This window comes from Astyanax mexicanus, chromosome 16 (genome assembly GCF_023375975.1).
Source record: "Astyanax mexicanus isolate ESR-SI-001 chromosome 16, AstMex3_surface, whole genome shotgun sequence".
Lineage (NCBI taxonomy): Eukaryota > Metazoa > Chordata > Actinopteri > Characiformes > Acestrorhamphidae > Astyanax > Astyanax mexicanus.
Genome location: NC_064423.1, coordinates 26,753,894 through 26,776,363, shown reverse-complemented (window position 1 = coordinate 26,776,363; position 22,470 = coordinate 26,753,894). Strand labels below are relative to the sequence as shown.

The 22,470-nt window shown below is 37.4% G+C and overlaps 2 protein-coding genes across 5 annotated transcripts in view; both read left to right on the top strand.

The window, feature by feature from the left end:
* The window catches only part of ppp1r2 (protein phosphatase 1, regulatory (inhibitor) subunit 2), a 30,681-nt gene extending 18,890 nt beyond the window's left edge, over window positions 1-11,791 (top strand). Inside the window, exons 3-6 of one of the 2 annotated variants that reach the window (XM_007236538.3) lie at window positions 163-246; window positions 3,525-3,619; window positions 5,373-5,543; window positions 7,771-11,791. In XM_007236538.3, the coding sequence (XP_007236600.2) occupies window positions 163-246; window positions 3,525-3,619; window positions 5,373-5,543; window positions 7,771-7,787 (367 nt within the window). In that variant the 3' untranslated portion in view covers window positions 7,788-11,791. Of the gene's footprint in view, window positions 1-162; window positions 247-3,524; window positions 3,620-5,372; window positions 5,544-7,767 lie in introns of both variants that reach the window. The other variant, XM_007236537.3, reaches the window with a different exon arrangement.
* A 2,084-nt stretch (window positions 11,792-13,875) lies between these two features.
* LOC103039533 (arf-GAP with coiled-coil, ANK repeat and PH domain-containing protein 2) overlaps window positions 13,876-22,470 on the top strand; it is a 55,330-nt gene continuing 46,735 nt past the window's right edge. For 2 of the 3 annotated variants that reach the window (XM_049465456.1, XM_049465457.1), the window contains exon 1: window positions 13,877-14,228. In XM_049465456.1, the coding sequence (XP_049321413.1) occupies window positions 14,176-14,228 (53 nt within the window). In that variant the 5' untranslated portion in view covers window positions 13,877-14,175. Of the gene's footprint in view, window positions 14,229-22,470 lie in introns of all 3 variants that reach the window. The other variant, XM_022669831.2, reaches the window with a different exon arrangement.

Here is a 22,470-nt window from a genome sequence, read left to right as displayed (position 1 = left end):
TTCCTTGATTATTGGTGTCACTAGGCCTGCTGGAAGCTTGATGCACGGTTTTCTGCCGTGTCTGCAAAGCACAAGGACGGTGCCACGCTCAGGGTGAAACCCAACCCTGCTTTGGGAAAAGGTCAGAGCGCAAGTTTAACCTTCAGTGTTCCTGTGTTGCAGGATGGTGGGGGATGAGGAAGATGAGGAGGCGCACAGCGATGGTGAGGCGAACGCTGCCCTCACTGTGGACGACCTAGCCAAAAAGTAAGTGATCTCTCAGAGGCTTCCCAACATGCAGAAGATGATTTAGAGTTAACAGCCTGGAAGAGACTTGTGCACGGCCTAATCCCTGATAAGAGAACTGTTTTTTAAGGGTGTGTTTGTAGGCCTACCCATATAAATATCTCACTGTTGTTGATGCAGAGTGATAAGGTTTTTAGAAGATACTGAATAATTGATAGTGGGTACTGAATAATTAATTATGGATGCTCAGTAGATCATAACATATGCTCAATAATTCACAAGATACTGAGACATGTGTAGTAGATACTAAGTAATTCATAGTAGATACCAAATCATTTTTTATTAATATTTCATAATCTTTACTGAATAATTAATTATAGCACTCCCTCTTATGTATTATTGCTTAAATTGATACTGAATCATTTGTAGTGCATACTGACTCCATAGAGCTTAATGAAATATTCAGTGTAGTTACTGAATATATTACATTTGATACTGGCTAAGTTATAGTTACTGAATAATTCATAGTGGTTACTAAATTATTAATAGGACATGCTGAATAACTTGTAGTTGGTAATTAATAATTTGTACTGGATGCTACATTATCCGTAACAGACACTATAATTGATCCAATTAATCAATTTTCTCTTAGTAACAGAAAAACGTACAGGACAATAACACAAAAACTCTTTAATGGCTTTTTTTTTAAATTGTAATTGTTTTTGGTGTATAAATCCACCCAAACATATTATAAATGACCTTTATGATAAGCTTGTAGTATGTTTTTCTGTCCTGTCCATTTTAGTGTATTCCCTGATTTAACAGACCCCAGCAGTTCTGAAAAGACTTTGTAATTAGAGCTGATTCGTTGTGTTTTTTTATAAGGAAAAGCAAACCACTAACATGCAGGGCAGTGAGAAACACTTGCGTACCTGAAGTGTGTTTGAGAAATCAGTACCTAATGGACTGTGATTGATCCACACTCAAGTTATTTATGTCTAATGAAACCTGTCCCGTCAATAAGGCTGCAAAATATAGCCCGTACAGACGAGGTGACTTTAGAGTTTATTTGCTCACTCAGTTTTCTTTTGAGCGTCAGTTGATACTCAGAGGACGTCCTGAAGAGAATCTGTGTCAGAATGTACCGTAAAATGTTGTGCTGCTGCTACAACCTTTGTGCCTGCCTTTTATAGGAGAAAGAAAAGTAAAAGGACCCATGTTCTTATTTTTGTTGCATTTTATTTGTACCATTTAATGGTTATTTGTTACATTGATTCCAGATGTAACAAATACAGTTAAATTAATGAATGAATTAAAGAGGTTGGTTTTGCCTGCAGTCCAGTCCAGATGCAGTTCAGAATAAAACCACAGCTTATGAGAGTTTCTGGCAAAAATATAAAATATAAACAAAATAAATCATGCTAATAATACATTTACCTCATACATGCTATTTAATACACATGAGTGAAATTCACACTGACAGGCAGGTTTATTTTTTTAAAACAAACATTCTTTTTTTGATACTAAGCATGGTAATTTATGCCTAATGGTATAATTAGTTTAATTTGTGCAAGTAGTGCATCAAAAATAAACTTAAACTGGCACTGTATACAGCAGAGCACTGATGCACAGATTTGATTCAGCCCTACTTAAAACAGTGTAAATGGCCAGCTACAGACTACTTATTAATTACTGAATAATACATAAAAACATTTAACACATAATCCTGGTGTTCACAGGGTAGCTAAACAAGAAAGGAGACATAAAATAATTTAAGAACAATTCTATTTATACTGTCATCCTAACCTGATGAACTGTCATATTATTGTGAAAGACTATTACAGAGAGTCTTTCAGAACAGTCTGATTGTGCTCCATATAAAAGATCAGGGTAATGTATGGAGTTTTCTTTGCTAGAGATCCACTCAAGCCCAAAGCCCTGAAGTGAAGCTCGCTAAGTGTGTGATCTGGACTTGTGGACTCAGTCAGGCAAGAGTGGACCAGTGCAGAGTGGATGGACGAAGTGAAAGAGTGAAAGGCTGCTTCAGGCCTGAAGTCTGTCTGAGGCCTTTATTTATGCCCACTCTCAGAACACTACTGATCACATCCTCCTGTGCTGTCTCACTTTCCTTTTTATTTCTGGTATTTACCGGTATCTCTTTCATCCACATTCTTTCTTTTTTTTTTGTCTTATTCCTTGTATTTTTTAATTTGCAAATTTGCAAATCTCTCCATAGTTTACCTTGCGCTTTACCTATTCTATGCTTTCTCCTTCTTATTTTCTTACCCCTCTAATTTTTATGCTCTTTCCTAATGACGTTTTATCTGTCAAATTATTACATTTCTCCCTTACTTTTATTTTCCTGTTTCCTGCTCCTCCATCTTCATATTCCGTCTTATTTTTCTCCCCTTTTTATTTTGTCTTTCTCTCTTCACTCATGTGTGTCTCATTCTTTCTCCTGTCCCTCCCCTCAGGCTGCTGTGTGTTCTGTCCTCCTCTCTGAGGATTCTGGGGATTGTGTGTGAGAAAAGGCTGAAGTGTTTGTGTGTGTGTGTGTATGTGTTGGTGGGAGCTCCTGCAGCAGGAGGCCCTGAGTGATGTTTGGTGAGGGCAGTGAGTTCAGGCTGTGTGCTGGGCTGAAGTCGCACGCTGGCCCACTCACACAGCCATACAGAGGAAAAGCTCGTTAGTGAAGTGAAGCCTACTCGGATCTGACCTGCTTTTGTACTCCGGCAGTTCAGCTCACATCTGCTGTCTTCTAGAGTTCATGTGGATATGTGTGTATATGTGGGAATGTGCAGTGTATATGTGAAATCCATGTTAGAACAAAACTTCGGATCATTGTCTGTTTCACGTTTCTCATGATTTAAAATCTCCAGACACATTGTACATTCAGTTCTAAATAGGGATGCACTGATTATTCTACCTCATAAAACATATTTGGCAAAAAATTGCAAAAACTAATTTGAATTAGTAAAAATAGCTAAATTTATACTGAACCATGATTAATTTATTTAAATTCATATTATAGTGTAGAAATATCATATCTGCTGGTTATTTAGCCAGTAGTTTACTTGTAAATGTACACTTTGGTAGGTGGTTTTCACAAGGTAGCACAAATCGATAAAACAACTCTTCATAAAATTATAAGCAGCGTTAGTATGCCAGCACTTATTGTAAAAACGTATTGTTATATACAGTAGTAAAAAAGTGGAAAGAATCCTATCAATAAGGTCTCATCAGAAACATTTGGAATTATTTTGTACTAATTTGTATTCCATCTTTTTTTTGTTGCTCAGACTGGCAGCAGCTGAAGGCACAGAGCCTCGTTTTATGCAGCAAGAAGAAGAGGAGAGCAGTGAGGAGGAAGAGGAGCTGACTGCAGAGGAACAAGGTGGGTCATTTTGGGTCAGATCTGTGAGTATCCTGCATTCACCTCAGCACTTTATGCTGCTGGCCCAGTGCACAGAGAACAGTGACCCATCCAGAGTCAGCACTCGTACGGCTGCTGCCTTTATCACTTTGTTTTTGTACACTGGGTATGTCTTGTTTTTCTGGCAGATCCATCAGTTATCTTTACTTTGTATCAGTATCACTTACAGTAATGGATTGTACATCAAATCATATTCATAGTTGAAAATGAGCCTGGTCCCTTAAAAGGCACATGTTCAGTATTTCTCCCTGTGATCTGTTTATGATGCATTGTGTGCTTCTTATTCTTATTCTGTCAGTTTTCTTGTTTTGTTTTATGCCTTTTATGAGTGATACACATTTTGATTGGCTCTGTATTGTACCTCTTTTTCATTCCTAGCTAAAGTGCTAATTATACATTTTTAGCCACGCTGCTGTATGTAGAATTAGAGAGGTCATGATAACAGAAATTTTATTCTGTTCCTGTACCACTGCAAATATACTATTTTACAATTTATGTTTTAATACTATAATAAAAAATACATTTAATGAACAGATTTTAACATGAAAGCTTATTATGTAACAATTCACAGTAGTGCACTGTAGTTTAGTTTAGCATGGCAGCATTACTATTTTAATAATAGCTTTTCCAGTCAAATGTGTGCATTTTCTCTCTTCAGAGTTTGCGTTTAGAGCAGCGTGTATTTAGGCTAATGGGCAGAACAGTCACTTTGACTAATCCATTTTACAGCTGAGCACTCTTTTGTTAAAGGCCAGTGCACAGTCTGAGGGCAGAGTGGTAGATAAGTTGAAAGATTGTGTAATTAAGCCTCAATAAAATGCTTTTCTTGTTTCAGTCTAGATTTACCATAAGGATGCATAGCAGTTTAAATATAAAAATCTATAAAAACAGTTATTGAATTGTCCCACCCATTCAGCTGCTACTGAGTTGTATATCACCCATCACTAGTGATGCAACAGCACAAGAAGGGTGAACGATAGCACATGCCTCCTCCTATACACGTGACGTCAGACTCCGCCTCTTTTTAAATTGCTGCTGATGCAGCTTTGCTGAGTGGCATCACAGTGCATTCGGAGGAAAGCGCCGCAACTCTGTTCTGATACATCATCTCACAGATGATATGTGCTGATCGACATCACCCTAGAAGAGGAGGAAAGAGCAGCCTTTACCCCTCCAGGGAGAGCAAGGCCAATTGTGCTTTATCAGGGCTCTGACAGCTGATTGCAAGATACATGAGTGGAATTCGAACCGGCGATCTCCCGATCATAGTGGGAGCGCCACTCGGTGCCCATCACTACTCTTAATTTCTGAAGATACTTTAGAAGAGCTGGTATCCACAAATGTAACAGTGTTTCTGAATGTTTAACAGTTTTATTTATAGGAGTCTCTTGTGATGCCAGTTGTTGACTAGATGCTTTGAAATATTGCTTCAAAGCTTAGAGCTTGAAGTCTAAAATCAATTTCCTGTGTGTATGTGTGTGGCAGTGGCTGTGTCCCTCAGGAAGATTGGATATAAACTGACAGAGCTGCAGATCGGCCTGATTTGTGTCTTTATCCATAAGGCCTCTGGTGTGCCTCCCTCAGCTCTAACTCAAAATCTCTCACTGCTCCCATGACCTTGCACGACTCCTGCTGCTGTAGATACGAGGCTGTATTTCTCTGCAGCTCTGGCTGTAAAAGTGTGTCCTTGTGTTTTTTTGTTTTTTTTTCTCAGCCAAAAAGAAGCAGTTCGAGATGATGAGGAAGATGCATTACAACGAAGGTCTTAACATTAAACTGGCCAGGCAGCTGATCGCCAGCGAGCTGGAGGAGGAGGAAGATGAGGATGAGGAGATGAGGGACGACACTGAAACGGAGGACATTAATGTAGACCCCCCTCAAGATGGTAAATGATGACTATTGATTTTTTGTTTGTTGTGTATGTGTTGAAGTTTATACATGTGAGAACAAGGTTCCTCAACTGCTGCTGGCACACACATACAGTTCTTCATTCTCAAAAAAGGGTTTCTTCATAGGTTCTTTACCTGGACGCTAAATAATAAGTGACTGATTGATTAATAACCACATGATGGCATAAATGGTTCTTTGCCCAATTACGTTACTCTAGAATACTAAACATTGTTTTTATATAGTTCCTGTAGAGAAGTATTCTATGTTTAAAAAAAATGAGACTCTTTGTAGCAGATGAACATGAACTAATTGTCAGACATGGGCTAGAGGTGTATTAAACCTGACCTCACTATTGATCTGGACACTGATTGCATCTAATCCTCACAGCAATGCTTCGTAATCTAGTAAATGTGGTAAAAACAAGTTTTGTATCATCTGATTCAGGTTATTGTTCTATAACAAATACTTCATCATGCTAAAGACAAAACAATTATAATAAAGACAGCAAAATAAAGAACTGCTCACATTTGTACTAAAAATATTAGTGTTAACCAGTGTGAAAAACAATTCAAACATTTTTATTGACCTTACAAAAGTCATTTGACATTTCTAATATGTATGCACTCATCTGTGGTCATTAATTCCCAGTTCTCTTATTATATTGGTTTTAGTTTATACACAGATTGTCTAGCTCTGTCTAGACAATTTGTCTTGCCCTTGATTTCTGTAAAGCATCACTGACCTCTTTACTAACATTGGATTTTAGCAGCCCCCAGCCTCAGTTAAGTGTTAAACAGTCATACACTGAAATGTTCTTTATTAAAAGAGTTAGAGTAAAAAGGGTTTGTTCTAAACTTATTTTACATTTGTTTCCTTTAAATTTAAAGGTGAATTGATAGCTTTGATTACCTACATGTTAATAAGCTATTAAACATGTTAGTAAATATCACAATCATGTGCACACATCACTTCTTTTTGGAGACATTTTCCCAGGCATATATTTCCACTTAATTCCCAAGATTGCATCTTTTCCAAACACCGTCCCTCCACATAAATAGCAGATGGGTTGATTCCATCTTTTGGGAGTAGTTTGTAGAAGACTAATAATTTACCACTTGAAATATGCAGTTATTTATATCAACGGTATATCAAAATCTTGTTTGTGAATCTCAGGGGGACATTGTGACCCCAGACACTTGGGCTCTGTTTTATACACGCTACAATTGGCTTAACTATAATATAATGCAATACATTATTTTTAAATATTACATAGGTGAAAGAAAAAAAACTTGTGTGGAATGGAAATTACAAAACTGTAATATGCATCATTTTAACGTATTGTTTAACATTGCCCTCTAGTGAAATATATGCCTTTAGGCATAATATTAAACCACTGATGGGTGAAGTTTATAGCATCTGTCAAGAAGTGATAAATTAAATATCAAGTTCTTGAAGTTGATGTTTTCAAAAGCAGGAAAAATGAGCCAGCAAAATAAACGTTATCTGTATGATGCTATCGGTATGCAGTGGTCAGTACCTACAAAAAGTGCTTCAAGGAAGGACAACCGGTGAACTGGGGTCAGGGTCATAGGTGCCCATGGCTTAGTGATGAGTGGTGGAAGCGAAGGCCAGTCTGTCTGGTCTAATCCCTCAGAAAAGCTACTGCAGCACAACTGCTGGACAACCAAAACATTCATTAATTATTAACACAATGAAAAGTGTAATAATGTGATGTAGAATTCTATATATAGGTTTACAGGGGTCAGTTTAATATTTCATATTGTGTAGTGATGCCCTGATTCTACAGTACTGTAATTAAAAACTAATTACATACATTGACAAGCAAACAAAAAACAAGCTAACAAATGCTCTTCAGATTGCTCCAAACATCTACATACAGTTATGGCGGATATGTAACTGATTATAGGGTATGATTAGACTCAGTGCCACAAGAGACTGTAAAAGTGCTTTAATCGCTACATGTAAGGCTCTCGTTTGGGTAGTGGAGTTTTACATAAAGCAATACTGTATGCACTAATTTTTGGCAAATGTTTTGAAGGTTTAAAAAAAAAATCTTATTTTTTATTTCTATGGTACTACTTGTATTTATTTTAATCATTTACTGTTTTCAGCCATCCAGCTGGCATTTCTTCTCTTTTTATAAAACCTCACATATGTATGAAACCCACACATTTTTTAAATTATTATTATTATTTCAGCAGATTCCTTAGACTCATAAACCGTGACGTCGCCTCACCTGCAGCTCCTGCCTCGGCTCGTGACCTGTCAACAGTGTGTGCACTGCCTCACGACCGCAGAGGACACTGCTTCAGGACCCGCTCCCACCAACCTCCTCCTGTATTTTACAAGCACTGCAATGCAAAACCATATCAACCTGCTGGTTGCTCCCCCTGTTGCCAAGAGTGTGTTTGTCTTACTGTTGTCATGCAATGAAACAACAAAACGAGGCCTAAAGACACTGTTTTTAAACAGTGTTTTATGAGAAAAGACTTCACCCTCTCTTGGGCACAGCGTGAAGGTCTGAGAAAGCTTGAAAAAGCTTGCAAACCCTGAGAAGACTCGTCCTGCCCAACAGCTCCTGCTCTTCTGCACCGCCAAGTGACCGCAGCAGCAAGCCACTGCTTTTCCCATCTGTTCTCCTCAGCCCATATATGGCTGTTTGTCTGAGAACTGATCTGTGACCTCCTCTATAGAAAACAGCTACAAAGCATTAATACTTGTAATGCAATTAAAGCCCACAGTATACTTGCTCTTCGACTTAACCTGACCAGCTGCCTGTAGATTATATATATATATATATATTGCTGCACAACACCATGATATATCCACTTTGACCCAAATCTTCTACGAGTTATGGAAATGGCATTGTTGGCAGTGTTTTTAAAGTGTGCACACATCACACAGTGTAACAGATTAGCCTCTGCTTCTTTTGATTTTTGTGTATAGTTAAAGAAGGGACAGGAATAACTACTGTAAAACTGCATGGTTGAATTTTGGGCACAGGAGCTGTTATTTTTTGCTATTTTTTTATGGAGGATGAGGGCCTGCCTCTACCTCCTATATCTGGTTTATAAGCCTAAATCATCCAAAAACCTGTTTTTACACATCAAGACAGCTCTAGACCAGAATTGCCTCTCTTTTTGGTTCGGTTTCAAATTTACACCTGTTATTTGGATTTTGACCAAAGTCAATGTCCAAAGGTTTGAAGGTCCAGACCAACCAGAGCAGGTATAAAAGCAAATGTATGCATTTAATGCTTGAGTCATCTGGTTACATTTATCACCACTGTAAACAATGCTGGTCAGTTTCTTCAGAATATAGTATTTCACACCAAATCAGTGTAAAAGACTGTGCTTATAGCTAAACCCTAAAGTTATGCAGGGATTTAAAGAATTGCAGAAAAATGCACAAAATAGTGCATTTATATCTATTAAGTTCTACACACTAATGACCAGCTTGTTTAACTGTGCTCTTTACTCATTCAGATTCTGCACTGTTTTAGAGGTTGACAAAACAGTTTTGTGAGCATTTACATGACATGAAAGTTCTGTTGCCATTGACAATCCTTTAGGAGCATTTATGATTAAGGGCAAACTTGCTACAAGCCTCTCAGACTAAAATCAATACATTCAGTAGTAGTTTTGAAGTGAGAACCAGTGTTTATAAAGCACTGTTATTACTTTAATAAAGCTGGCTGTATGTTGTCAGGCTGTGGGTCGGGGCCTTTGCAGTTGTTCAGATTTTTCTCCGGCCTGTTTTAGTTGTTTTGGAGTGACATATGTAGAAGCAGTATATAGAAGTCTCAGTTTATGAAATAATATATAAAATACATAACATACATACATACATCTGGAGACATGGTCCCCTATAATTTTCTACCGATGACTTGGGGCTGCTGCCCTCTCGTGGCTAGAATTTGAAATGTTAAGATTTGCATGGCCTCTTAAATCCATGTTTGGTATTACTTGAGCTGTTGAAACTATGCCCCATGTGGTTTAATATGAATTAAACCAAATGTATTTCATAATTTATTACCAAGCAAAACTGTGTTATCTACTGATGAAGAGCTGTACTGAATCCCAGATTTAAAACCATTTGTTGATAAATAATTGCAGTGATAAGCAATAGTTGTGTTTTGTTTTTGCGTTGCCTATATTTTGTCACTGTTTTCCTTTTGTTTATCCCTCATGTTTGATTATATAATGCACCCAGTGGTAATATTGTTTTATATTCTGTTCTGATACCTCTTTGCCTGTGCTAATAATGACACCAGAACAGGTAATCTTCATGCAGTCACTGCTATCCTCTGTATTATACAGCTTACAAACTGCATTACAAACTGCATCACTAGTTTGACCTTTTTTTTGTCCTTACTATGTCACCATAAACCCCTCTCTAACATCCACTATACACTTGCTCACTTTGTGTGTCTTGAGTATTAGAAATATATCTGGATATGGTCACACCACATCCGAATGCAAGTGTAAACGCACCATAGACGCATTTAAAACATAAAAATCTGAATCACATACATTTGTTTTGCTAGCTCGCTTGTCTGATACACTTGAGCCAGGTTTAAATGATTTTGGCTAAAACCTTGTCAGAAAACAATCCAGAAACTGGTCATATAAAGTGACAAGTTTTAAACAGGGTTCTGATCACTTTATGCATCTTGAGTTTAAAGATCTGGATAATCTGGATAAGATCAAGTCGCATTAAACTGCAAGTGTAAATACTCCAAAACATATTTGACAGCCGAAACACCAGCAATAAATGTTATTACAAATAAGCAATTTTGGAAATTCTGCTTCATACTTTAATCTGATTCCAAACTGAAAATGTGTTTGATAATCAAGTGTTAATGCATGGGTCTAAAAATCGTATTATTATGCAATCCAGATACTACACACAAAGTGACCCGGTGTATACAGGATCTTTCCTTTCTCCTAGTTAAATATTTTTTAATGTTTATTATTATTAGTTCTCACCCAACTCATATGAGCACTTGTTTGTTTATTATATTTTTACTTTATATGATAATGAATAAATCTAAACATGACATGGCCATTTAAAAATACAGCATGCCATTGTTCCTCTTTGCAGCATCAGAAACAATATCTGTGTGTGTGTGTGTGTGTGTGTGTGTGTGTGTGTGTGTGTGTGTGTGTGTGTGTGTGTGTGTGTGTGTGTGTGTGTGTGTGTGTGTGTGTGTGTGTGTGTGACTGTGAGTGAGAAACAACAATCTTTAATGTACAAGTCTTTGAAAGTTTATATTTTTGCGATTTTCTTTTTCAAGAACTTTTGACACAAAGATGCAAAGCATTAGCTGTTTTTAAAGGGAAACTCCAAATTCCAAATTCTCTGTATAAACACACACACACACACACATATATATATATATATATATATATATATATATATATATGTATATATATAAACCTATGACTGCAAAACAAATATGGCCATTCTATTTTCTATCCAATCCCACCAGTAAAACTTCCACCACCATGTGTCTTCTGAGTTGTATATCTAATTTTTGACCAAAGCACTCAGAAAGGATTGTTCACATGTTAATATTTTAATTATCAGAGATTTTGAAAAGTGGATTTTTTTTTTTTTTTTTTTTTTTACTGCTTATGCCTTTTTAAGACTTCCCTCTGCATTCAGTTTAAAGTGCTGGACACGTCAAATGAGAGGAATGAGAAATGACGAGGCGTTCATATTTGACTACGTCCCGCTGAAGTGCTGTAACAAGTGCATCAGGACAGCACTGATTTAGCTATATTAAATTTCCCAGTGAAGAACTTAATGACCTAAAGCTTTTAGCTTGTGCATCTGATCCTTTCTATTAAATTCTTATAGTAAGTGATGAGGCCTGCCGTCTACACTGAAGGAAGCTTTGCTAGACTACTGGGCATGTGCTATAAACTGATGATCATGAATCTTGTGTATGTGTGTAAATTTGTAAATGCTCAAATGTGTATTTTTATTAACTCTCTCTTTGTTGCCTGCCTTTGTTGTTTTTTTTATTTTTCTTTTATTTTTGCTTATTGTTTTTTCATTAATTTCATCTTGTTTCTAATTTTGGTCACTGCAGTCCACCCCTCACAGAAATGAGAAGGTTGTCTAACTTTTTTTTTTTTTTAAGTCAAATACATTTGCATGTTGTTTACCTTACAGATGTGTATATTTGTCATTATTAAAATATGTTAATGAGGTCTACATTTGTAAACATTTTTTTTCAATCTTATTTTTTTTTATCTTAGTACAGGTTATTATAGATAAGAACAAGAGCTGTTTGGGTCAGTTTAGCATAAACTGCCTATTAAGGCCATTTGTTAATTATTTTTACAATTGAAAAATGTGCACAAAACTGAAAGTGCTTTCACAAACTACAGGCTTGCATACTTTCTGAGGTTTTATTTACCAGTTCCTAGATGTAGCGATGTGAGTTATTAGCTGTGTCTTAAATTGTTTCCTAATCACTATATATAACACACTATCTTGGTTTTCCTAAAACATCGTGTGGAATTTTCAGTGCACCATAAACATTTTATGTATAAACAATGTTTGTTATCTGACATGGAATGCCCATGATTCATAAAATTGTTTAGTTTGAACTGAGATCTTTCATAGCGTCAGTCTGTGGAGTTCTCTGGAGTGGTCTAATAGCTGCCTTTTAGATGAATTGGGAGTGTCAGTAGTGATCATACAAGATCTATGCCTCACCTCATTGATACTCTTGTGAGACTAAATTCAATCAAATTATCCTCACAGCGTTCTTGCAACTTTTAGTGAAAATAATTCCCGGAAACCTTAATTTATGCTGAACGTTGGTAATATTGGTTGAATTGCTCTTTAAATTACCACGTGCAAATAACTGAAGACCACAAGAGGGCAGTAATGTCCAGCACTTTCAATACGTTTCAAGACCTATTTTTGGATTATGACTTAAACTTACACTAAATGAGGACATAGGCTACTGTAGATTCCAACTAGAATAGATAATGTCAGGGGACAGAAACTAGCATTGTGTTCCATGATTTTTGCCTGGTCGCATGGAAGCTAAATAATTCTGCACTGACCTTTGGAGTATGTGTGAGTGTGGATATGATTTTTGCCAGATTTTTTTGTCTGTTGGCATGGATATTTCTGGCCTGATCTTTACCACCCACTGCACTGTTCAGTGAGGGTGATGATGCTTTCTGTGACGTATTACTGGTAAACACGTGAGATTGTGAACTGATGTGTGTTACATGTCTCAGCTTTGGAAATGGCATGTCCCATCTATCTGGTACTGGCACTGTTAGGAATCACTCCAGCTCTGATTATTGCCATAATAATTGCCTCCTTGCCATGAGCTCACTAGCCTGTGTTCAGTCTCACTGACAAGATAACACCTCACAATTCCCAAGCTGTGCCCTGAGATAACACTTCATGAGCACATTACACGCTTTTAGCATATCAGTGTGTAGAAAGCTGCTGAGAATTTGAGTATTTCTGAGATTTCTGGTGGTTGTTAAGTTCCTCAAATTGTTGTGAAGATGTTGCCATGTGGGTGCTATGGTGTGAGAATGGTTTGTAATGGTGGCTAGGGTGTTGACAAATGGTTACTGTGTTTTAATTTACATGTCCTAATTTAGGTATTACTGCAGTGTATTTGTTTTTCATATTATGACGTTGCACAAACATATATGGAACAGTAAAAATTTTAAAATGTAAATATTATAGCTCATACAAAATATGAAGGTTATATACTGTATCCAATAACCATTTGTTGATAAATAACTACAGTAAGAAGCTATAGTTACGTTTTTTTTTTGTTTTAGCTTTGCATTGCGTTGCATTAGCGTTGTTCAGACAACGTTTCTCCCAAATTCCAAACAAAAATATTGTAATTTAGAGAGCATTTATTTGCAGAAAATAAAAAATTGCTGAAATAATTTCAGACCTTAAATAATGCAAAAAAAACAAGTTCATATTCATAAAGGTTTTAGAGTTTATGAATGAAAGGAGAAATCAGTTCTGAGGTTTTCAATTTGGTAAAATCAAAGAAACTGGTCATTTTTAAGAGGTATAAATATATACACACCGTATATTATAACAGGAAAAGCAAAGTTGTCCAAGAGTTCATGCCCACACCAATATTCAGCTCATAGGAGTGTAACACGGATCCCTGTAACTTTACCGCAGAACCAATCACAATGCGTAAAACGACTAACTGCACGACTAACTCCTGCATTCTGACACACTATTGGCTCTCTGCGCTGCCACTCACTCTGACTCCGCACCCTATTGGCTGCGTGTCAGCTGGAGCCGCCCCGTCCACTGGTCGGAGAGAACTGGGAAGATTCAGTGCTCCAAAATTTCCAGGCTATTTACTAACTCATGTCAGACTTCAGTTTCTGCGTTAATATATGACCCCGGGACTGGTCTGCGGTTTAATCCGACAGCCCGCTGAAGGCTCGCCGGGTTTGGTTGGTGCTGGCCTGCTGGTTGGTTTCTTTTCCACTGGCTAAGCTAGCTAGGTTCCGTCGCTAACAGCGCGGCTAATCCCTGTTTTTAAAGGCTTTAAGTGAGAGAGAGCTGCGAGTCTAAAGGAGAAGATGAAGATTACCGTTGATTTCGAGGAGTGTCTGAAAGACTCCCCGCGATTCAGGTAATGTTTATACATGTTTGTGTCAGTGCGGGAAGAATTTGGCGCTGTACATTCGTCTATTTTTGGCTCTGAAAGTGTTGAGAAACTACCAAGCTGAAGTTGGCGTCTTACTTGGCTGCAAGCGTCTTCTCCGAACTCTCCGTTCCACCTTAAATGTTCGGCAGTTACATTCTAGCGCTACTAGGCGCTGTAATAGAGCTGCCGCACAGTTTAAGGTGGAACGGAAAATTCGAATAAGAAACCAACTTCTGCTTCAGAAAAACGAGAACAAACTGTTTGATAGTCATTATTATCCTCCAGAAACGCTCTGTTCCGCTTCTGTTAGTGTGAAAATGTGTACAAAAGCTGACTTAACGCGTTAAATTGTTCGGAGGAAAAAGTTGGCAGATTAGTTTATGGGTCGGTGTCATCTGATAGTGAGGTGTGGACATGGCCTGGACGAGGAGTTCAATATTCGGTTCGATACGATATTGATATCTCGATTTGATACAGTTAAAAATTACATTTAACCCTGTGTGGCATGACATTAAACCATATTTTGGTTATAACATTTCATACCATATCTTTGTAATTGGTTATTTATGTTTTATTATTTTTTTATTATAATGTTGCAACATATATTTACATCCAATGTAATGGGGCATAACTGTTATAAGTGTGTAGGGGGCATATCGTACGCAATAATATCGCCAACATTTTTTTAATATTGTGAACTATTATACCCTGAAATATTGTGCTATATCTCCCACCCCTACTTATCACATCAGGGTATATATATATATATATATATATACACATATTCATAAATACATATATTAATATATTAATTATGCATAAGAATATGTAAAGAAGTACATTTTAATATTTTTTTTTCATTTGTGACCTTTGAACAACATGATGTATGTAACATCATCATAAAGCAGTGGCTATTCAGTTAATCAGCTTCTTATCAAAATGAAAAAAGTTCTTATCCCCAAAAATCTAATATATGGATGTAAAAAGATCATTTTATGTGGTGTATACAATAATGGTTTTTGCATTCTAATGACACAATTCCAGCAACATTTTCCACATTGGAAGTGCATTTTCTGTGTAGCATAGTGTATATATTTTTAAGTCGTAGCTTCCAACCACCTGCAGAAATACAACATAAACCATTCGGCAACACGTTAGCAATTTTCTGAAGTACCATAGCAATCACCTACAAAAAACTTAGTAACATCTTACCAACAACCTTGGACACCTCTTAGTAACCACCTGAGATACTGTTGCAACTGTCATTGCAACCACCTGGTATACCATAGCATCCACCTAGGAATCCCTTAGCAACCAACCAGGATTCCATAACAGCCATTTGCAAGGCTACTATTTCAATTAACATTTCCTGCGATTGGACTGTCAGCAGTTACTAATTTTAAAGCACACTGAATCAATATTAGAAGAAGAATGACTATAAAGGCATCTTTGAAATGCATAATTTTGTTACATAACCCTCCAATGACCTAATTAGCAATATCCCAACATCTGTGTGATGTTCTTTTTCTTGGTTATGTGGTTTAATCTGATGCACACTGTTAGGATGCATACAAATACACCCCTCACTAGGGTGTTTTGGGTTAGACATGTACTAATGCTGACTGTATGCTTTAAATTGTATTTATAAACACATGCATGTCAGAAAGAAGATTTTCTGATCCTTACTGCAGAATTTGTAAAGTCTGAGGCCTCAGTATCGGCTGACATGATCATCCTACCTATATGTCAGCCTGGCCCTAGATGCTTTATAAACACAGTGATCTGAGGGGATGCGAGCTGTGTGTTTTTGGGGACAGAGAGTGAAAATGTGAAAATGTGGGCTAAGAGCCCTTCACCCCCCTGCTGGAATTAGTCTGCTTGAAGCCAGATGGTGGAGGGTAGGAAACTGATCCAAAGCCAGGCCTGAATATAAAGTAGCCCTGATGAGAAACAGGCTTATTCCTTTTAATGCAACTTGTGCTGAATGTCTGAAAGACAAGCAGTAAATGCCTGTTTATTCTCAGACAGGTTTGAGGCAACGCTAGTGCTGGGCATTGTCGATAAAATTCAGTTTTATGATCATTTCTGAGTATGATATGTAAGGATCCATAATCTTTGTTTTACATTACCGTATTTCAGGCTTTGCTTATTCCTTTACAACTAAATAGCAAAATAGTATTTCTGTTACAGTGCCTTTAAGACTGATCTATGTAAACGAGTTTTGTTTTTAATTGGCCGCATTTTATTGCCCATCATTAAAAAGACAGTCTGTTCTAAAACAGGCCTTATGACTACAGTACGAATAGAGTAAACTAAAGTGTTGTAGGCCTGACCAGTGCATATATGTAAATTAGGGATGCACCAAATGGTCAGCAATTATTGAGCTGAATAAGTAAAAATGCTGTTTTCAGACATTCTGCTGAATTGTTGAGGGGATACATTTGCCAAGAGCAAAAGAAATGTAGCACATTTTTAATTTATAAAAATGTATTAAAATCTGCCTTTAATATTGTGGCTTGGGCATCCAGTGAAATCTTGTATTTTGTTTGTTTTGGTTTGGTGTGTTCCTAATTGAAATGTGATTTTATGACATAACAGTAGCTGCATGATTTCCATTTTTGTAACTTGGCTTTTTTGAGCTGGAAATATATTAATGATGCACCAGAAATAAAATTTCTGACTAACTATGTTTGTATTTGTTGTGTTTACTGTAGGTTTTCTGCTTTTTCATCTATTTCATTCTTTTCACTGAAAACTGAAATTTCTTCTGTTCTTTTAGTCTTTTCATTAAAATCAATGGTAATAATAGGGAGTTTGACCCCTGTGCAGCTATAACTGCTTCTAATATTTTGGGAAGACATTACACAAGATGCTTAAACATTGCTGTGAGAAGCATTTGATTGCATTATGCCTCATAAGCACTGGTGAAGTCTGGTGTTGTACTAATGTTGCAGCTGAATTTAACCGTTAAAAGGGCTGTCCAGATACTTTTGGGTCCTGTATTTCCTCATGCACTGTTCCCTGCATTTCACACAGAGGAAGTTGGTCAACTGAAAGCTCAGGCTTTCCAGGCTTTGTGAAAGAATGAGCTGCTCCTCCCTCTTTCCCTGTCCGCTCTCGAGTGCAGAAACATCCTCTCCTGCAAAATGAGGAGCAGATGTTAGAAAGTTGTTTGCAGGAAAATTTGAAAGAGTCGTTCTGTTTTTCCATAAGGATCAGCTCCGGGATGAGCCAAAAATTCTCAGCAGTGAGCTGATGACACATACTATGATTTTACTGTGTGTAAGCTGCATGTGAGGAGCTTTTATACCATCACATTACTCTTAAGTTATGAAAAATCAGTGTAATCCCTTTTAATTGTCCCACCATTTAGATACAGTTTAGGTCACTAAAATCAAACTGCTCATAGTTGTTTTCTGGCCAGCGAGATGGTTCTGACCGGTGTATGAACTGATTGTCTTTATGAACATGCCTGAGATATTTCTGCTCTCTCTGTACTGCTGTATGTTTTTAATGCAGAAGTTCAGCATTTCCTCATTTGCTAAGAAGAAGATTCTTCTGTAGCTGAATTTTCCGCCATCATTCATCCTCTTTCTACCATTTGTTTGTTTGTTTGGCATTGATCAGAGGGTGAGAGAGTGAGTAGTGTCACCAGGCAAGATCCAGAGAGCTTTCCGAGGCCTACAGAAACAGGATAGTAGAGGCATATGAAACTTGGAAGGGATATAAAGCTTCTCGGAAAAAGAACGTTTAAAACAACTGCCAACATGGCTGGGTCAGGCTGTCCTAGCAAGTTCAGCACAAGAGCATACAGCTTATAACAGTCCTAAATTACGGGACCTACAGTTAGCTTTTTCCTCAATTCATATCAAAGCACAGCAACTTTTACAACAAAATAAACATTTACCTGGTCATTTCATGTGACTAATGTCTAGCTAAAATTTTAGCCACGTACATTTACACTTATTTCATTTATGCGCCTGCAGGTAGTGAGACTAAAATCTGATTGTTGTGTGGGATAAAATATGCTAATTTCCATGTTACAGTGAAATAATTGCTGGTGTTTCAGTTGTACTGTTAGGAGTTTAACTTACACCACTATAATATGTTGCTTAAATGTGTCTTAGGCCACCACAAGAACTGGTTTGAGTTAGGCCTGGACAATAATTCGATATCGGTATTTATTGCGATAAGAAATGTTTCAATAACGGTGATATCAGTTTTGTGGTATATCGATATGTATTAGAATCACGGACAGGCGTTTTTTACTGGCGTCAGCTCGCCCCAGAGCTCAACACATTCAGCCCCCGTAGCTGGGCTACGTCAGTGCGTGATGACGTAACCACACAGGCACGTAGCCAAATAGGCTAGGCTAGGCAAGGCTAGGTTAAAATGGCTAGGCTAGGGTCCGCTTCGCTACTCAGCACATATGTCTCGCGCTGGAGCCAAACCTAGCCGGGACGAGCGGATCCAAGGCTAAGGTAGACTCGTTTCGGTCGGCCGCGGGTCCGCTCGCTCGGCCGCGGGTCCGCTCGCTCGGCCGCGGGTCTTCGAGGCCGGCCGCGGGCCCGCTCGCACGGCCGCGGGTCCTCGAGGCCTGCCGCGGGTCCGCTCCCTTGCCGCTTTGCTGCAAATTGTGCCGGAGAGTGCAGCCGACCAGCAGCGGTAATGTTAATACATCTAATCTGTTCCACCACTTCAAGCAACTCCACTACATACAATATTTTTCTTATACTGACTGAAGCACTTTTATAGCTTATGTTGTAACTAAGTTATTCATAGTTAGCCTGTAGGTTTGTTTATTTGATGGGAAAATCTTGTTGCTTTTATGTATATAAAGGCTTCTTGTATTCTATATCCTAGTTGAAACACGTTTTAATCTGTTAAATTTGTTCACAAAGAATAAGAAGCTCTGCCTCTGTTGTAATTTAAAGTTATTTTTATTGGTAATAGTTATATAGGCTTATGTTTGACAGGGATGTCATGTTATTATTTTGCTATATGCAAATAATATTGAGCATTCATTTATTTTGACTACTTTTATTTCTAAAGTATTAAAGTTTTTTGTGAAAGGAGGTTTCAAAGTCTTAAATTAAATTTTCAGACAGTAGTAGGTACAGATTTCCATTAGATAGATAGATAGATAGATAGATAGATAGATGTGCATATAATGAGGGTATCTGATGCCAGCAATACAAAAAGTGCAAATACACAGTTATATAATAATTTAAATTTGCAGTGCTGCATGGATTGCAGGGCTTCTTAGCAGTTTTCTGAGGCCTTCAAAGTATTTATATCAATATCGAAATTATATCGTATCGACCGAAATTTAAGGAATATATCGTGATATAAATTTTGGCCATATCGTCCAGCACTAGTTTGAGTAATCGAATTTCTGTCTGTTTTAATGGTGTCTTGGGTGTGGTTTCACTTAGATTTTTATCCAGATGAAATCCTGCAATGTTTCTTCAATTATTATTTTTACAGCAGTGGCAAAAGACCCATGATCACACTCACTCCCACCCCTACCACCAAGTAACGTATTATACTTTATTATTCTACACAGTGCTGCTGTGTAGAATTCCAGCAAGTTTAGCTTAATTTTCCTACTTGCATAAATAAAAAAATAAAGCATACAGCATCACTCACCGCACATGACATCACATTACTACATCTTTACAATCTGCCATTTTTCAAGTAGGAAATACAAGCTGTACAGGACTAGGATGGTAATGGCAGATGAGGTTATTTAGCCGTTGTATTTGTTTATTAACCAAACGATTGGATGTTTTTTTTCTATGTAAATCTCAAGTCATGGGATCTGTGGCTTTTGTGCTTTCGGCTTTTGTGTAGTTTTGTCAATGCTGTGATGTGGTGCACTGAGGAATTGAACAGTGCTTGATACTAGTACTGGTGTGTGACAAGCTTTGTTACCTTGCAGATATTTTTTGAACTGTAAAACCTGTTTAGATTAACATTTAGCTAGTATAATTTACCATTTTCTCTCTTCTACCCGTCTTTCTCATTTTTGTGTTACTCTCTGCACATGCTGTATTCTTCATTTTAACTGGAAAATTTAAAATCCCTCTCCTAAGTTGTGATTGCAGTTTCATGACATTTTTATAGAATTTTGAAGGAGTGGCAACAATAATACAAAAACAGGAACACTATCCTTATATTCAACACATTCAGAACACCAGGGCAAAGCTTATGCTTGCCAGAGAACACTGACAAAGATAAAGACCAGGACTTCTGGAACAATGTGCTTTGGACAGAAGATTTTCCACTGTCAACTGTCCTCCTTTCACCCTTATTTAAATTTGCTTTTGGTCAAAACGCGAGAGTACACTAATGCAGACTTTGCAATCAGCATGGAGCAAGACAGCATTCTGCATGTGTGTGTTTTGAACTTCCTGTCAGTAAGTTTTACATCCCACTTGAGAGTATTTTTCTGATGAGACCAACATTTGTAGCTACGCAGAGTGCATTTGAAGCCATGAAAGTTAAGGCTTCAGATGCAAACTTGTTTTTGATGACTACTATGTGTTTAACAATACAGACATTTTCAGACATTGAGATATTTGGTGTTTTCAGTGTTAAAATACCTTATCCTACACTTCCTGATATCAAATAAGGAAATAGATATTAGATAAGGAAAACGTTCATTAAAGAATTTACAATGCGAGGGCCAGTTTCTATGGAGGCACATCAGAGTTTAAAAGTCTCAAAGCATTTTTATACCTGTTACCATCAGAAAGAAAAAAAATTATGCAGGTAATGTAGACTGAAAAAAGCATGTAAGCATATGTCTACAGAAACAATATGGAGGACTACTGACAGCTACATGAAAGAATATGTAACAAAAGCAAAAAGCAGTGACTGTTGACTTTAGACTAGAGTTTGTTAGTGTCAGCATTAAGAGTTTTAATGAGGGTGGTGTTTCCATGGCTCTTCATTTGTAAACTGTGTTTATAGGTCAGCATAATTGAGAGTTGGAAGGCAGCTTTTCATGTGACGTCATTGTTGTCTTTGTAATTTACTCCCACATGGCCTACTATCCCCAAATAACTCCCAGAGCCATACAACATTTGCTGTATTTGCTGCTCATGAAAAAAAGAACCTCAAATTATGCCCAATTACCCCAGATGTTCTTAATTAGCCAAGAATCCTTGGGTCTGAAATTTGCTTCTCAAGTTTAGCACTGGAGATGGACACTAAAACTAATGTGTAAGCTAATTGAAACTGGTGCACCAGCAATTTAACATGATGAACTGACTACTTGTCTAAATCCTAACACACTGGCCTCGAAACTCAATGAATCTCTAACTGACTTGTTAATGTGGTTTTTGACACTGTTTGGCTCACTGTTAGCTGTAATCATGGTGGTTAATTTGTTAGTAATAGTTATTTAGACAGTGCAGTTGACTGGATACGTGGTTTTGTGTGGTGTCATTTGAACTCATGTGAAACTATCATAAAGCCTCCAATGGTTTCTCCCTCATTATTTTCTATTCCCATGTGGTGTCTGTATCAACAGAACCACACAGGAAATGGTTGATAAACAGAAACTCAAGCCTTGGCCGTCAGTGGTTTGAACTGTCCAGTTTTAGGTCAGGCAAGTCTCATCATTGTTCAACTGAATTGTGGATAACACTATGTGGACTTTTCTTTTTCCCAGGTGATGATTCATGGAGTTTTTCCAGAATTTCCCTGATGTTTTTTTTTATGAAATTCAATCTATGTTTAGAAATATGGAAACTTTTTCTTTCCTCTCCAGAACCTCTTTAGTGATCTCACCTCAGAGCGTGCTGATAGTTTCCTCAGGCTGAGTGCAGTAATCAGAGCTTTACCTCATTGGGAACCCCCCCACTGCCAAATTCCAACAATTGCAGGAAGAATACGACAGCAGAGGGGCTGAGGCCAACGTCACTCAGCAAAAACATTACATTCAAACAGAACTCTAGTGCAGGCATTGTTTTGAGAAACTCCCCCATGACCAACTGATACAAATTCATACGAAACATTACATGTACAGTGTTTTTTTCAGTATTTTAAGGATCAAATTGACACTAATTCACATAGATTTCAAATCATGCAAATTGAAAAACAAACTTAGACATAACATAATTTCAGTCAGAATGCCACTAAATTCTAATGTCGACACTAATTTATGTCAAGTTAATGCTATTTTACACAAAATTCCAGTAATCTATAATCCCAACGTCAA